The sequence below is a fragment of the Scyliorhinus canicula genome, chromosome 2 (genome assembly GCF_902713615.1).
Source record: "Scyliorhinus canicula chromosome 2, sScyCan1.1, whole genome shotgun sequence".
NCBI lineage: Eukaryota > Metazoa > Chordata > Chondrichthyes > Carcharhiniformes > Scyliorhinidae > Scyliorhinus > Scyliorhinus canicula.
Window position 1 is genome coordinate 127,773,656 of NC_052147.1, and position 16,411 is coordinate 127,790,066.

The window sequence follows — 16,411 nt, forward strand, 5'->3', positions numbered from 1 at the left end:
CCGGAGCCCGCCCACGCCGCCAGGTCCCGCCGGTAAGGGACCTAGTCTAATCTACGCCGGCGGGACTGGCAAAGAACCAGCGGGACTTCGGCCCATCACGGGCCAGAGAATCGCCGGGTGGGGGGGGCGGCGCTACAAGCGGCCGCCGGCCGGCGCCGCGCGATTCCCGCCCCCGCCGAATCTCCGGCGCCGGAGAATTCGGCGGCTGGCGGGTGTGGGATTCACACCGCCCCCCCTGCCGATTCTCCAACCCGGTGGGGGGGCCGGAGAATCCCGCCCCCTGTTTTTAAAGAAAAATCTCAAAAGTGAGCATTCTGGCCTCTATTCGGCACAATTTGAAAGCATGGAGTCATACTAACTAGATGTGTCTGGCTAGGTAAAACCTTCCAATCAATAACAATATTATGTTTTTTTTTTGCCTCTTCGGTTATATCCTAAAAGATATTGCTACAAATATGAAGTTCATAACATTGCTTTGTTTTGGGACTATTCCTTTAATTCCTGGAAAACTGGAGGAATGAAAGGAGGCCCAGGGTGACTTATTGGGAAGAAGGTGTCATTGCATCTGGTCTAATGATGCTACCTGCCATAACACTGCTTCTGGTATGTCTTACTTCCTCGGTCATCAAGGATCAGCCCCCAACTGTGGCTGACAACTTTAACCATGTCCATTTCCTGCATTTCTGTTCTTAATCATTTCCCTCCCTCCCAGAATTGGTTTCCCCTTGTCCTCACATGCTCCCCACCAGCCTCCACATTCAAAGAATCATCCTGTCACTTCTGTCATCTCCAACATGATGCCACCACCAAACACACCTCCCTCTCTCCTCCATGGTCAGCATTCCAAAGGAACTCCCCCCGTAACATCTGCTGTTTTACCTCCATCTCTGCTTATCACCCAAGGCCCAAACATTCTTTGCACTTGTACCTATTTTAGAAAGTATACTGTCTTCACTGTTCACGCTGCAGTCTGCCATGTGGAACATCTCCACTCAGACTGCACCCATGACCCGGAGTTTCCGGTTGCTTGCTCTTTCAATTCACCATGCTCTCACACACACATTTCTGTCCCTAGCCTGCCCCAGTTTTCCAGGTAAGCTCAAAGCAAGCTCAAGGAACAGCACCTCATCTTCTGGTTAGGCACTGTAACAGCCCCCTGGACTCAATATTGAGTTCAACGATTTCAGACCATGAACTCTGACCCCATTTTGATTTTTGTTTTGCCATGAGGCAGTTTGAATCTTGTTTTTCCTGATCTTGCATTTAGACAGAACTGTTCATTATTCTGCTATTCACACTCACTCTGGAAAATGTTTGCTTCTTCATGACAACTCCCTTTACCTTGTGATTCATTACATCTTTGTCATTTAATCTTTCCAATCCACTACTTTATTCCTGACTTTCTGTTTAATTCTTCCTGTCCCCCAACCCCTCTTTCAACAGCATAAAACCCATCACATTTCTCCTAGCCTTCAGTTCTGAAGAGTCATATATGTCTTGAAATGTTGACTATTTCCCCATCCACACATGCTATGCGACCCGCTGAGTACTTCCAACAATTTCTGTTTTTATTTTAAACATTAAACTGCCTGCTTAAGTTTGGAATTATGGATCTAGACAACAGCTAAGTAGCTTTTCTACCACGATACATGTTGCCATAGATATGAACTTTGGGAAAGGAAAAGTCAATTTGACGGCATTAGTATATTGGTTGCAGGTTTTCTAAATCATCCCTGAACTTTACAGGCATAAGTCAGTCTGCAGCCTCATGAGAAACAGATCAGGAAATAGAGAGTCAGTCCAGCATCTGAAGCTGAGGAAACGCTGACACTATTGCTCGCCACACATAATGTGAGTGGAAATTCTCACTCAGATTGAAGAGACTGAGTTTGTAAGGATTCAAAGGAAACCAGAAGATTTGTCTAGTTTGGGCTGGAGGAAAGGAATCCTCAGTGTAAATCAATTCTGGGATTAGAAGTTACTCAACTGGTAAAGGAAAAAGGAAGTAAGCCACCAGGAACCGAGAATAACTTTGGACTGGTTCCAGGAGAATAAGCTGTCCACTTCAGGGACAGTGTACAGTCTAATTGTTGTGTGGCATTTTCAGCCGTATTGTAAGGATCCTTACTGTTTATTCCCTAATTTTCCCTTTCTTTAATTTTGCCATTACATGTTTGATCAATGGATGATTCATGGACATGTGTCTTTAAGGCAGTCTGTACCTTCAATTCAAGCAGAAGATCACTTCTCGGCCTTTAGGCTAAGATCAGCGTGAGGTCAGCTGTAATGCCTGGATCTGAAATGTCTCTCTTGTGGGGACCATGAATTGGATTCAATTTGAGTTGGTTTTTGGATCAGGCGTTTGCCCCTGTCCATACTCTGAGCTCTGGCTTTGTAACTCTGACAAAGTAAAAAAAAAATTAATTCAAGCAGATGGAAGCAGTGGCCTGTATCTTTAATTTAAGCAGAAGCCTGTGCTGGTTTGAACTGAAGTGTAAACTGACAGCACCAATAACAGCGATTGACTGGGTCTCTTGTTTGATTGATTTGGCTGATGGCCAATGAGCTGGCCGAAGAGGATCCCACAGTAATGTCTTCAGAGCCACAGGTGTTCAGCTTGGTTTCAGTTTGATTCCTGGCAGTTCAAAAAGAAGATCCATTCTCTCTTCCTCTCCATTTTTCTTCAAAGAAACTGTGTTTCTGAACTGGCAGAAAGCTCATGAATCTGTTTACAGGCAAACCATAGAGCTGTGTGTGTTTGTATATGTAGGTGGAAGGCAGGGAGGCAGTTAAAGTGAGAGTCAGGGATTAGATGTTAACTAGTTGTATTTACTACATTTTTCCACGATAGTTCTTGTTACAAGTGAACAGTAATTGTGTTTACATTTACAAACCTGGTGACTGCAATTATTGGGCAGCCGAGGGTTTTTATAAAAATGATTGATTAATTCACTTGTGTTCTGACTCCGGGAGAGTGGGGCTGGAAATTAACACACACTTGCCCAGGGTGTCGTAACAGTATTAAGAGTTGACCGAGGAACATATTTTCTGTAGTTTAGAGTGTAAGTTGCTTACTGAGTAATATTTAGATAATGCTGCTTTTACTTTGTTACAGTAAAAGTTGAAATCTTGCAGCGTGATCCTTTCAATCAGTCACTGGAAACTCACATGCTTTTGTAAAAGTTTTTGCTTTCTTTGGGGATAAGATAAATATATCCATCGTGCATATCATTGATCCCATACAAAATAAATCAGCCATATTCTGTGATATAGCAAACTTTTGATCATTATTTGTGCATTTGATCATTGCTGATATTTTGCATCATGTGGTCATCAAAGTGGCGAGACGAACATGATGTAACGCAGTCGCTGAATCATGTATAATAGCTTTAGCATCAGTGGGACCCATGTTAAAGTATAATGACGATGACGTGACATTGTAACCGCTCTTTATCTAAGGGCAATGTGTCACCTGTTCACTATGGAATGAAACTGAGGGTCCGCCGTTAGAAACAGCGAGCAGCGATTCTCCGAGCGGCCTGTCGCAAAACGCTACACGCCATTTTGGGGGGATGGGAGAATCGCGGGGGGTGCCAGGGCGGCGTGGCGTGATTCGCCCGGCCCTCCCGCGATTCTCCCACCCGGCGTGGGGGTCGGAGAATCGCGCCCCACGTCTTCAATAACGGTTACAGAATGATAACCCGTAACAAGAAACCTTCATGTTTTTTCTCGCTTTAGGTTAGTGTCCTTCAGGAAAACTGTAGCTTCCCTATTGCTGCTACAGATAAAATCAAACATGTATTCAAATAGTCAATAAATATGGAATTATAAATGAGAAGTGATTACCCTTTAAAGAATCCCAGCGTTTAACTCTATGTGTGTCATACGGGATCTTAATATAGTAAATTTTTTAATTTACCTCTTGTGGAGTCTTTGAAGCGAAAATAGCTGCAGAACCTCCTTTCTCTGCATCAGGGTACTCAGGAAACTTCCCAGTTGTGTTTCTGGATCAAAGAGTAAAATGTCAACACTTAATAAATAGCAGCTGTAATTCTCCAAATTAGTTGAGGAATAATGCAGTGAAGTACTCGGTCTAAAAATAGGATTGCGCTATTGTTCTATCAATTAACATCCCCAATGCCAAACCCTACCCCAAGTTTCAGTTCTGATTGATGAAAGTAATTGATTGTATAGGATGTTGGTGAGACCACATCTGGAGTATTTTGTCCAGCTTTGGTCTCCTTATTTGAGGAAGGATGTGGTGGCATTGGAGGCAATTCAGAGGAGGTTCACCAGATTGATTCCGGGGATGAAAAGGTTGATGTATGAGGAGAGATAAAACAGTTTGGGCTTATACTCTCTGGAGTTTAGAAGGATGGAAAGCAATCTAACCGAGGTACATAAAATCCTTAATGGGTTTGATAAAGTAAATAATAGCAATAATAATCTTTATTGTCACAAGTAGACTTACATTAACACTGCAATTAAGTTACTGTGAAAATCCCCCAGTCGCCACATTCCAGCGCCTGTTCGGGCACACTGAGGGAGAATCCAGAATGTCCAAATTACCTAACAGCACATCTTTCGGGACTTGCGGGAGGAAACCGGAGCACCCGGAGGAAACCCACGCAAACACGGGGAGAACGTGCAGACTCCGCAAAGTCAGTGACCCAAGCCGGGAATCGAAGCTGGGATCCTGGCGCTGTGATGCCATTGTGCAAACCACTATGCTACCGTGCTGCCCTATATAGACCAAATATAGACCAAATGTTCCCCCTTGTGGGGAAATCTGGAACGCGAAGTCACAATATAGGCTGAGAGGCGGTAGATGTAGAACTGAGATAAGGAGCCATGATGTGAAGATGCCGGCATTGGACTGGGGTGAGCACAGTAAGAAGTCTGGCAACACCAGATTAAAGTCCAACAGGTTTGTTTCAAATCACAGGCTTTCGGAGCACTGCTCCTTCCTCAGGTGAAATGACGAAGGAGCAGTGCTCCGAAAGCTAGTGTTTGAAACAAACATGTTGGACTTTAAACTGGTGTTGTAAGGCTTCTTACTGAGATAAGGAGGAACTACTTCTCGCAGAGCGTGGTAGATTTGTGGAACTCGCTGCCTCATAGTAGTAGAATCCGGGTCATTAAATGGTTTCAAGAATGAGACAGAGACAGATAAAATTATGGAAAAAAGAAAACGAGTTAAAGGGATATGGGAAACAGGTGGGGAGGTGGATCTGAGACCAGGAGGAAATCAGCAATGATCTGATTGAATGGCGGAGCAGGCTCGAAGGGCTGAATTGCCTACTTCTGCTCTTAATTCCCATGTTCCTATGTAAGCAGCGAGCAAAGTTGGTGCTGCCACTTCATTAAAAGGCAGCAGCATTGGGCCAAATGGCTCCTGAGCACTCAGTACAAGAAATCAGCATTATGCTGATTGCATGTCATAATATATATTTTATGTTATTTACAGCATAGAAGTAGGCCATTCAGCCCATCGTGTCCGCACCAGCTCCGTAGCCCTCTAAATTAATCACATTCAATTATGTATCCAGCTCTCTTTTGAAACCTCCTGTGAAATCTACCTCCACCACTCTCCCAAGCAGTACATTCCAAATCCTAACAACTCTTGAGTAAAGAAGTTTCTTCTCACCTTACTCCTAGCTCTCTTGCTAACCATCTTGAAATTGTAACCCTTAGCCACTGACATACTGACTAGTGAAAACATAATATTCTTCTTCACCCTGTCAAAATTGTTCATAATTAAAAGGTGAACTTTTAATCTTCTCTGCTCAAAGGAGAACAAGCCCAATTTCTCCAATCTTGCCTTGTATCTAAAATTCCTCATTCCTAGTATCATTCTGGTAAATCTCCTCTGCACTCTCTCTCAGGATTTAACATGCTTCCGTAAATAAGGTGCCCTGAACACAATACTCCAAATGTGGTCTGACCAGTGATTTGTAGAGGTGTAGCATTACTTCCTTGCATTTATACTCTATGCCTCTATTAGTAAACCCAAGGATCCTATAAGCCTTTTGAACAACTGTTTCAACATGCCTGGTCACCTTCAGAGAATTATGCACTTGAACCCGAGGTCCCTTTGCTCCTGTATTCCCCTCAAAGTTGTACCATTGAGCCCATATTGTCTCCCCATGATTCTTCATTAAATCAAATCCTTATCAGTGACTGCTTTAGAAGCCCTGTCCTTTATCTGTACGTGTTGTTGCTTGGACTGAGTCACTTTAATGTTAGAACAAAGGATAAAGTGATAATGTTGCTTACAACTAATTAAGTAAGTCCCATGACAATGAGCTCAAGTTACCACAAGTAACTGACACATTAAAGGTCTGGTCAGAGGACTATGGGAAAGGCTATCAATAGATGACCATCACCCTTGGGAAACCAATTGGCAACTGATCATGCCCGCCTGGACAAATCACAGATTGATTACGCTCCCCCGGGGTAAGCCAACTGAGAATCAACCTTGTCTCATTCAGGTCAACAGGGAACAATAACATCATTGATCACACAGTGGGTTATGGCTTGGAAAGGGTGGATAAACAGCAGCTTTCAGCGAGAAATGCATGCACCAAGTTTGAAAGTGAAGTTTGCTGAGCCTGCTGTCTACAGGGAAGCAGGAGACACACAGAGGTTATGGGGAGAGAACACAAGCCGAGTGTCGCTTTCTGCCCTAAGCTGAGCCGGAAAGCCAGAGCTATCGTACGCCCATCAATTCGCTGCCCTGCTTTGTTAAGTATTCATTTGTAACTTAAGTAAAGTTTCCTGAGTTACTTCACTGGACTTCCTGTTGCCTTTTTTCGTTAAAGTCTCAAATCAACAAAATTTAATTTAAGTTCAAATAATATATGGAACGTACAGTTGGAAAAGATTGGAGCCTGTCGCTAGGAAACAGTATTCGGAGTAGGGATCGAAAACAATGGGCTGAATTCTCCACCGTCGGAATTCTCTGTTTCCCTTACCGGCATTCAATAAACCATTGTCGGATCTGCTCCAGCAGGGTTTCTTGAATATCCGGTCCTTCCACTGCTCGCAAATGCTCTTTTATAGTGAGTAAGGCTTCCTGGTATTCCACCTCATGTACCTCCTGCACCACATTCCGCTGCAGAGCAATTTTCTGAGCTTGTAACTGAGCAGAACTAGGCTCTTGGAAACTGGGTGGCGATACCTAAAAATCAAAAGTCTGTATAATAATGTTTGTAGTATAACTTACAGTATTATAGTTACTGTGTATGGCAGACAACCAAACTCAAGGTAGCCATGTCACCCAACTAAAGCAACTGTCAAGGCAGATTCTTGAGAACCGCCATTTTATGCTTGAAAGCTCTTGAGTGAGACACTGCAAGAAGTACAAAGGTCACTAGCTATAGTTGAAAAAGATTGGCATTAAAATAATTTCACGCATATAATGAAAATTCCAATTCGGCATAACATGTAACTTAGCCATTTAATTGTCACACAGATTCATAATGTATTCACATCAGTGTGGTAAATACAAACAATATTGCAATACATTAGGGCTTTTTTTAAATTCCAAAATTAAGCTGCGCGACAATTCCTTTAACTTAAAAGAGTAAGAATCACAATTTGAATTCTGTTCTGCAAAACAGCTTAGTTAGCTTAATAATGCCTAGCTCCTACCTGACATCAGTTGCCAGTATTTGTGCCCAATAACATTCGTTTGCACTCATTTTACATCAATTGTGCTGTCATGTGAGTGTCCCTTTAAGAAAGGTTTTGTTTTACCACATGCCTTGTAGCATGGCTTCAGTAATGTCATTTGTGGGTGGAGCTGGGCTGTCAGGTGAGAGGGGGTTAGTTTGTTTGGTTTCATTTTCGGTTTGTTCGTTTGGACTGCAGGAAGTTTCCCTGTTTCATTTTAAAGCTGTTCCAGTGAACGGAAAGCACATTGGGTGTGGCAAACTGCCATGGTAACTTTAAAGCTAGAGTTGCTTTCCGGAACAAGTTTTGAATCTGCTGGTTGGAAACTGGATCAGAATCTCAGGGAAAGGACCAGTCCCATTCAAGTGAGATTACAGTGAGCTGGGCCACACCCTTGAAAGGGGTTTTGGTTGATTGGATTTTGTATTGAATTGGAACAGCTACTAAGGGGGATTCATTAAGAGTTATATACATAGATTACTGTAGCTGTTGTGTGTTTCTTCATGTTTGTAATTGACAACAAATCCTTGCCAAGTGTTTTACATATGTTAACTACATTCTTATAATAAACTTTGTTTTGACAAAAGCACCTAGGAAGTCTGTTGAATCACACCTGAAGTGAAGGCTGTGGTGCTTATCCTAGCCAAATTCAACATAAATGTAATAGGTCAGGTGAGCTTCATAATACAGTTTGGAATTTCTAAGCCCTGGCCCATAATAGTGCTCAAACTCAATCATCTATCATTTGATATCAATTAGCCCAAAAGCAATCATTTAGCAATGATTTTACATCAGTTGTGCTCAAAGGCAACCTTTTAACCAATATATAACATCAATTGTGCTCAAAAGCAATCATTTAATATTGCATGAAAAGCAACTGACATCAATGACATCAGATGCCCCAAAGCACAGTGATCAAAAATTTGCAATTAGTAACATCACTTAAACAGTTCTTCGTAACATATAACTCATGCATCACAACCTTTCTCCACCATCCCAACACAGCAGTTTTCTCCCCCACCACACCTATTGAGCAATCTTGTCTATCCCCATCCCCCCAATGCCCTGCAGATTGCAGCAGCTCTCTTCTCCTTTTCTCCACTCCCCCATCGCTTCTCTTCCTCCCCACCTCTCTCCAACTCTCTCCCCTTCCCTCCCACTTTCCCCTGCTCTTATGCTCTTCTTCCCCCGTCTCTCACTTTCCACTGTTCCCCGCCTCACTCTCTCGTTCTCCCCTTCCCCCTCCCTCTCATTTCCCCATACCACCCCCCTCCCTCACTGCCTCTTCCACTCACTTCTCACGCTCTCCCCTGCTCCCCTTGTGCCCAACTCAAATTGCAAGGCTGACCAGAACAGGAAGAGGCAGTGCTGTTGACCCTGATGCAGACAGCCTTAAGGAGGGGGGAGTGAGGGGGAGTGGGGGAGTGAGGGGAGGGGGGGAGTGAGGGGAGCGGGGGAGTGAGGGGAGCGGGGGAGTGAGGGGAGCGGGGGAGAGAGGGGAGCGGGGGAGTGAGGGGAGTGGGGCAGTGAGGGGAGCGGGGCAGTGAGGGGAGCGGGGGCAGTGAGGGGAGCGGGGGCAGTGAGGGGAGGGTGGTTCTTCAGTGAGGCCTAGAGTCGGCAGGGCCTGGAGTTGTTGGGGCCCCTCGTTCGGTTGGGCCTTGAAGTTTGGCAGGACCTGAAGTTCGGCAAGACCTGGGGCCTGAGGTTTGGCAAGGCCTGGAGTTCATCAATGACTGGTGTTTAACAGGGTCAGACCCTGGAGACTCTTGAGGGGTGGGAGGTGGAGAGACTTGGGGAGTGGGAGAGAGTATGGAGCCTGGAGCAAGGGAAGGGAGAGCGTTTGGAATCTGGGGTGCACAGGGACACCAACGGAGCTCTGGGATTAACTTGGTAACACACCACAATGAAAGAACTAAGGTTGGAATGGCAAATCTATATATGCCCAACTGTCATCGATTGGCATGGACATGCATCAAATTGTGGCCCCTATACCCAACGACAGAGGTATTCTAGCCTTGAGAGCTTTGCAGCTGCCATTAGAGATCTTTTCAGTAATTATTTTGCGCTGTTTCAAATCTGCAATTTATACGAGTGTTGTTCCTAACAACGTTATTTGGCACAACTGGCTTCTAATTAGCAGCCATGCCCAAAAATAAATTGGTAATAATAAATAAAACCAACTCAGGCCATGCCCAGTAATTTTAAGTTTTAAAGTACATTCACAATGTATCTTAACAACAGCAACTACCTGTATTTATACAAGTCCTTAAAGGAATGAAAGCAACACTGAACCAAATGAGACAATATTAAAATATTGTGCTGATGCACCCTGCAGGAGCAGAAATGATACTTTAAAAGTTGTAAATGTTTTTTTTCTGTAAGCCACTGGTCTTCAGGTGTCTTTAAAATAACTTGATGGAAAAAGTGAGTCTGACAGAATGCCTCAGGCCAATGAAAGAAAGGAAATTATTATTTTTTTAAAAAAATTTTATTAAGGCATTTGTAATTTTTGCCCAACAATTCCGCAAGTAAACATAACACAGTGAATAGTTACTCCCCCCCCCCCCCCCACCATACCTAGCAAACATGGCTTACATACAGTTCCCCAGTCCCCCCTCCTCCACTTGCTGATCCCAGCTCAGCTATCTCCCCCCATACCCCCTCCCTAAACCCCCCCCCCCCCCGCACAAACCCCCCTTATCGTATCTGCTGACAGCTTAATTTTCTCCAAAGAAGTTGATAAACGGCTGCCACCTCCAGGCGAATCCTAACAGTGATCCTCTTAGGGCGAATTTGATCTTCTCAAACCTGAGAAACCCGGCCATGTCACTAACCCATACCCCCGCTCCCTCCACGCCAATAAGGTCCATCTCCGGGCTACCAGGGAGGCAAAGGCCAAAACATCAGTCTCTCTCGCCCCCTGGACTACCAGGTCTTCCGACACTCCAAAAATTGCCACCGGTGGACTGGGGACAACCCGCACCTTCAATACCGTGGTCATGACATCGGCAAATCCTTGCCAGAATTCCTTCAGTTTCGGACATGCGCAAAACATGTGCACGTGATTCGCAGGCCCTCCCACACCTTTCCTCCACGCCTTCAAAGAACCTACTCATACAGGCCACGGTCATATGTGCCCAGTGGACCACCTTAAATTGTATCAGGCTGAGCCTGGCACACGAAGAAGACGCGTTGACTCTACTCAGAGCATCCTCCCACAGGCCCGCCTCCAGTTCCTTGCCCAACTCATCCTCACATTTACGTTTTACCACCCCTATCTGGGTTCCCTCCCACTCCATGAGCTCTTTATAAATATTCAAGACCTTCCCCTCCCCCCACTCCCGTTTGCGACACTACCTTGTCCTGTATCCCCTGGGGCAAAAAAGGTCGAAACCTGCCTCCGTGCAAGTCCCTCACCTGCAGATACTGGAGCCCATTCCCACCTGGCAGCTCAAACTCCTCCTCCTCGGACCCGCTCCAGCAGCACTTCTTTATTCGGGGGGGTTTAGCCCGCCCACACAAACCCAGAGATCACCGCATTGATCCTCTTCAAAAAGGGCTTTTGGAATAAAAAATATGGAGACATTGGAATATGAATAAAACCCGCCAGTGACAAAGGGAGCATATCCCACCTTCAAAAGTCCTCCTTCAACTGCTCCAATAACCAAGCCAAATTTAATTTGTGTAGCTGCACCCATCCTCGCGCCACCCAGATACCCAAATACTGAAAACTCCCTCCCACCACCTTGAACGGCATCCCCCCCCCCCCCCCCCCCCCAGCTTCCTCTCCTGCCTCCTCGCCTGGATCGCAAAGACCTCACTCTTACCTATATTCAATTTATACCTTGAAATCCAGCAAATTCCCAATTGATTCTGATAATCACTCGAATCCCCCCAGCGGGTCAAAACTATACAGGAGTAGCTCGTCAACGTACAGTGAGACCCTGTGCTCAACCCCCCCCCCGGACCCACCCGCACTATCCCCTGCCAGTCCTTTTATGCTCTTAGCAGCGCTATCGTCAATGGCTCTATGGCCAAGGTAAACAACATCGAGGAGAGTGGACATCCCTGCCTTGTCCTGCGGTGCAGGCTAAAACTTTCTGAGCTCACTCGGTTCGTCCGCACGCTCTCCACCGGTACCAGGTGGAGCGACCGGACCCAGTCCACAAAACCCTGCCCAAACCCGAACCGCCCCAAGACCTCCCACAGGTATTCCCACTCAACCCGGTCAAAGGCATTCTCCATGGTGACCACTAACTCCAGCTCCCTATCCTCTGAGGGCATCATGATCACATTTAATATCCTTCTGACGTTGGCCGTTAGCTGCCTCCCTTTTAAAAACCCTGCCTGGTCCTCCCCTATCACCCCTGGCACACACTCCTCTATTCTCGAGGCCAAGACCTCAGCCAGCAATTTGGCATCCTTGTTCCCGGTCCTTCTCCCGCTTCAGAATTAGGGAAATCGAAGCCTGTGACATAATTGGGGGAAGAACCCCTCGTTCCTTAGCCTCATTAAATGCCCTCATCAGCAAAGCCCCCAGCACCCCGGGAAACCTATTGTAAAATTCCACTGCGTAACCGTCCAGCTCCGGGGCCTTGCCCGACTGCACAGCCTCCCATCCTACCACTACTTCAAACAGCCCAATCAGGGCCCCTAGGCCCTCCACCTGCTCTTCCTCCACCTTCGGAAACTCCAACCCTTCCAAGAATTGCCTCATCCCCTCCACCCCAGCTGGGGTTTCCGACTCGTACTGCCTACTATAAAATTCCCTGAACACTCCGTTCACCCCCGCTGGGTCCAAGATCGTGTTCCCCCCCTCTATCCTTCACTCTTCCTATTTCGCTAACCGCTTCCCGATCTCCCTAGCCGCCTCCCATTTCCTAAGCTGGTCTGCTAACATCCTGCTGGCATTTTCCCGTATTCATACAGTGCTCCTCTCGCTTTTTTCAACTGCCCCACCACCTTTCCTGTAGATAGCAGCCCAAACTACATCTGCAGCTCCAGCCGCTCCTTAAATAACCCCGCCTCTGGGACCTCCGAGTACCTCCTGTCTACCTGAAGAATCTCCCTCACCAGCCTGTCCATCTCTGCCTGCTTCACCTTCTCCCCATGCATCCATATTGAAATAAACTCCCCCCTAACATCTGCCTTCAACGCTTCCCATACCGTTACTGCCGAGAGATAGCCCACCCAGCTAGCCTGGTAGTCCCCGCCCATGGTGCCAAGCATCCCACTGTTATGGGCCAGGGTTTGGAGAACCCCAAAGTGTATCATGGAGTTCACCTGACCCACAACGTTTACTAGATTGTGGTATGGGGAGCGCACGGCCTACTCTACAGGTGTGATACAGAATAAATCGAAAAGTATTTTTTAAAGCAAAACAATGTTTATTCTATGAATTCAAGTTAACCTTTTTAAAACATACAGTGAACATCTTAGCAACCATCAATTCAAATACAACCCCCAAAAAATACAACATTCTAAGTAATATTTAAACTTTCCTTTTAACATCCTAAAAACTTGTGACAGAAGCACATCAGGTTTAAATTCACTACTGAGAACAGTTATCACTCTGAATTCACCAAATGATCAAGAGATAGTCTTTACATGGCAGAGAGAACAACATTACACCTTCTGTGCTGACTGCAGCTCCAACACTGATACAAAACCAAAAGAAACACAGGTATACCCAAGCTTTTCTCAAGTGAAACTAAAAAGCAGAGCCAGAGCTCAGCTCCAGCCACACTCTGACATCACTGCAGTTACTTTAGCAGACTACCATTTCTTAAAGTGACATTCTCATGACACTGCCCCACCCCCCACTGATTCCCCTCCCCCCAAATCAACTTCTACATACAAACATTACATTCCCCAACAAACACAAAGAAGAAAAATCAACCCACCGTCCCCCTTTGAGAACAAAGCAAACCCACAAAACAAAACTGAGCAACGGCCTAAACCTAGTACAAAAGTGGTTCATACAACCCGAAGAAAAAAAGTTTAACAAAAGTTTTCAAAACATAAACACTCGCTCCAAAGTTCAATGTCCTCCATTTCCTGTCAGTCCCTTGTCCCTGATAAAGTTCATCGCCTCCTCTGGCAATCAAAATAAAGTTCCTGGTCCTCGTATTTGACCCACAAACTTGCTGGGTACATCATGCCAAAGTTCATGCCCTTCTTAAAGGGGGCCAACTTCACCTTGTTGAAGCTCGCTTTCCTTTTGGCCAGGTCCGCACCCAGGTCCTGGTAGACACGCAGCTTGCTGCGTTCCCATGTGCAGTGCCTCATCTGCCTGGCCCACCGCAGAATCTGCTCCTTATTCAGGAACGGGTGCATTTGCACCACCATCGCCCTTGGCGGCTCGTTTCTCTGCGGCTTCCTCATAAGTGCCCTGTGCGCATTTTCCACTTCCAAGGTCCAAGCAAATGCTCCTTCACCCAGCAACTTCTCAAACATTTGTGCCACATATGCACAGGCTCCACTCCCTCGCTGCCCTCCAGCAGGCCAACGATTCTTAAATTCTGCCTGCGCGATCTATTCTCTAGATCCTCCACTTTGTCCTGCAGCCTCTTCTGATGATCTCTCATCAGCCCCATCTCCGCCGCCATCGCGGCAAGCCGCTCATCATGCTCGCTCACCGCCTCCTCCACCTTCTGGATCGCCTGGCCCTGGGCTTCTAACCTCAGTTCCATGCGATCCCCGCCTTTATAGGATCCACCACCCTGACCAGCTCTTCCAGATAGTCCTTTCTCTGCTGGGAAAATTTCTCATGCAGAAAGGTCCCGTCGACCACTGGGCCGGCAGACTCAGACCCTGACCCACTCCCATCTTCCCCTGTGTCACAGACTCAAACCCAGTTTTCAATGAACGCACTCTCCTTTTTAAGACTACTTCTGGTCCACAAATCCATAAACCGGTGGAATACTCTCTTCTCCCACCTCACCAGCGCCTTATACTATCACTCAGTTCCACCGTAGATCGGGGAAAAAGGTCTAAAATGTCCACCGCGTGCGGGAGCCACCAAATGTACAGCCACTCACCATGGTCGCCACCGGAAGAATTTGAAAGGAAATTTAAAAACTTCAAAACACTTCATTCAAAAAATTGAAAATCGCTTATTGTCACGAGTAGGCTTCAAATGAAGTTACTGTGAAAAGCCCCTAGTCGCCACATTCCGGCGCCTGTTCGGGGAGGCTGTTACGGGAATCGAACCGTGCTGCTGGCTTGCCTTGGTCTGCTTTCAAAGCCAGTGATTAGCCCTGTGAGCTAAACAGCCCCTCTTCACACTATGATACAAGGTGAATGAATGAGGAGGAATGAGGGAGAAACGGATCGACTCAGGAAAGGAAACAAGAACAACTTGCACTTATACAGGGTGGCACAGTGGCTCAGTGGTTAGCACCGCTGCCTCACGGCTCTGTGGATCGGGTCCGATCCCGGCCCCGGGTCACTCTCCCTGTGGAGATTGCACATTCTCCTTGTGTCTATGTGGGTGTCACCTCCAAAACCCATAGATGTGTAGGCGAGGTGGATTGGCTATGGTAAATTACCCCTTAATTAGACACTGTCCGTATGGAGTTTGCACATTCTCCCTGTGTCTGTGTGGGTAGGTAGATTGGCCATGCTAAATTTTTAATAAAAAATAAAATAAATTGTCCATTAATTGGAAAAAAAGGAGAATTGGGTACACTTAGTTTATTTTTAAAAACTTGCATTATACAGCGCATTTAATATAGAAAAATATCTCAAGGCCCTTCACAGGGACTTAGAAGGAGACATGGCACTGCACCTCTTATTAAAAACGTAATCAAACAAAACTTACACCGAGTTACATCAGGAGATATTAGGATAATTTTGTTTAAACAAAAAAAGTTTTCAAAGGTCGTGTGGAATTAAGACAGTAAGCTTGCAGAACAAAGTTCAATGTCTCATGGGGAGGTCAAAATCAAAGAAATAATATTGCCCCCTTTTGTCCTCATAATGCCCTGCAAATGACTGCACTGATCACTCTCTGATATTATTGGAGAAGAATGCTTCAGTCACACAAAAGATATTCCAACTCTTCATGCAATACTTATAACCAGTCCACATCATAATGTCAATTGTATGCCGCTTCCTCAAATTCCATCCTGTATTTTAAGTGTTCTATCAACACGTCTATCAAGGCAGAGTCAAGAAAAACAGTCAAGAAAGCCCAAAAACATCTCTACTTCCTATGAAAGCTAAAGAAATTTGGCATGTCTGCATCGACTCTCACAAACTTCTACAGATGTGCAATAGAGAGCACCCTATCCGGCTGGATCACAGCCTGGTATGGCAACTGCTCAGCCCAAGATCGCAAGAAACTGTAGAGTGTGGTGAACTCAATCTAACGCATCACACAAGCTTGCCACCCTCCCATTGATTCTGTCTACATCTCCCGCTGGCTCAGGAAGGCACACAGCATTGTAAGAGACCCCTCACACCCTGGCTTTGCCCTCTTCCAGACCCTTCCATCAGGCTGAAGATATAGAAGTCTGAAGATCCGCACATCCAGACATAGGAACAGCTTCTTTCCCACAGCTACAAGACTCCTCAATGACTCTCCCTCGGACTGATCTGTTCCTTGTAAGAACACAATTCATGACACCCTATGTTGCTCTTGCTTATGTATTGCTTTTTGGCCCTTGTTCCGCACCGTAACCAATCACTAATTGTTGATGTACCATTTGTCAATGTACTCTGTCAATTATTCTAT

The 16,411-nt window shown here is 45.8% G+C and overlaps 1 protein-coding gene across 3 annotated transcripts in view; it reads right to left on the bottom strand.

The window, feature by feature from the left end:
• Positions 1 to 16,411, bottom strand: part of iqca1 (IQ motif containing with AAA domain 1) — a 200,030-nt gene that overhangs the window by 142,557 nt on the left and 41,062 nt on the right. For all 3 annotated transcript variants that reach the window (XM_038786291.1, XM_038786292.1, XM_038786290.1), the window contains 2 exons: positions 6,975 to 7,180; positions 3,920 to 4,004 (listed from right to left, as the gene is read on the bottom strand). In XM_038786291.1, the coding sequence (XP_038642219.1) occupies positions 3,920 to 4,004; positions 6,975 to 7,180 (291 nt within the window). The remainder of the gene's footprint in view (positions 1 to 3,919; positions 4,005 to 6,974; positions 7,181 to 16,411) is intronic.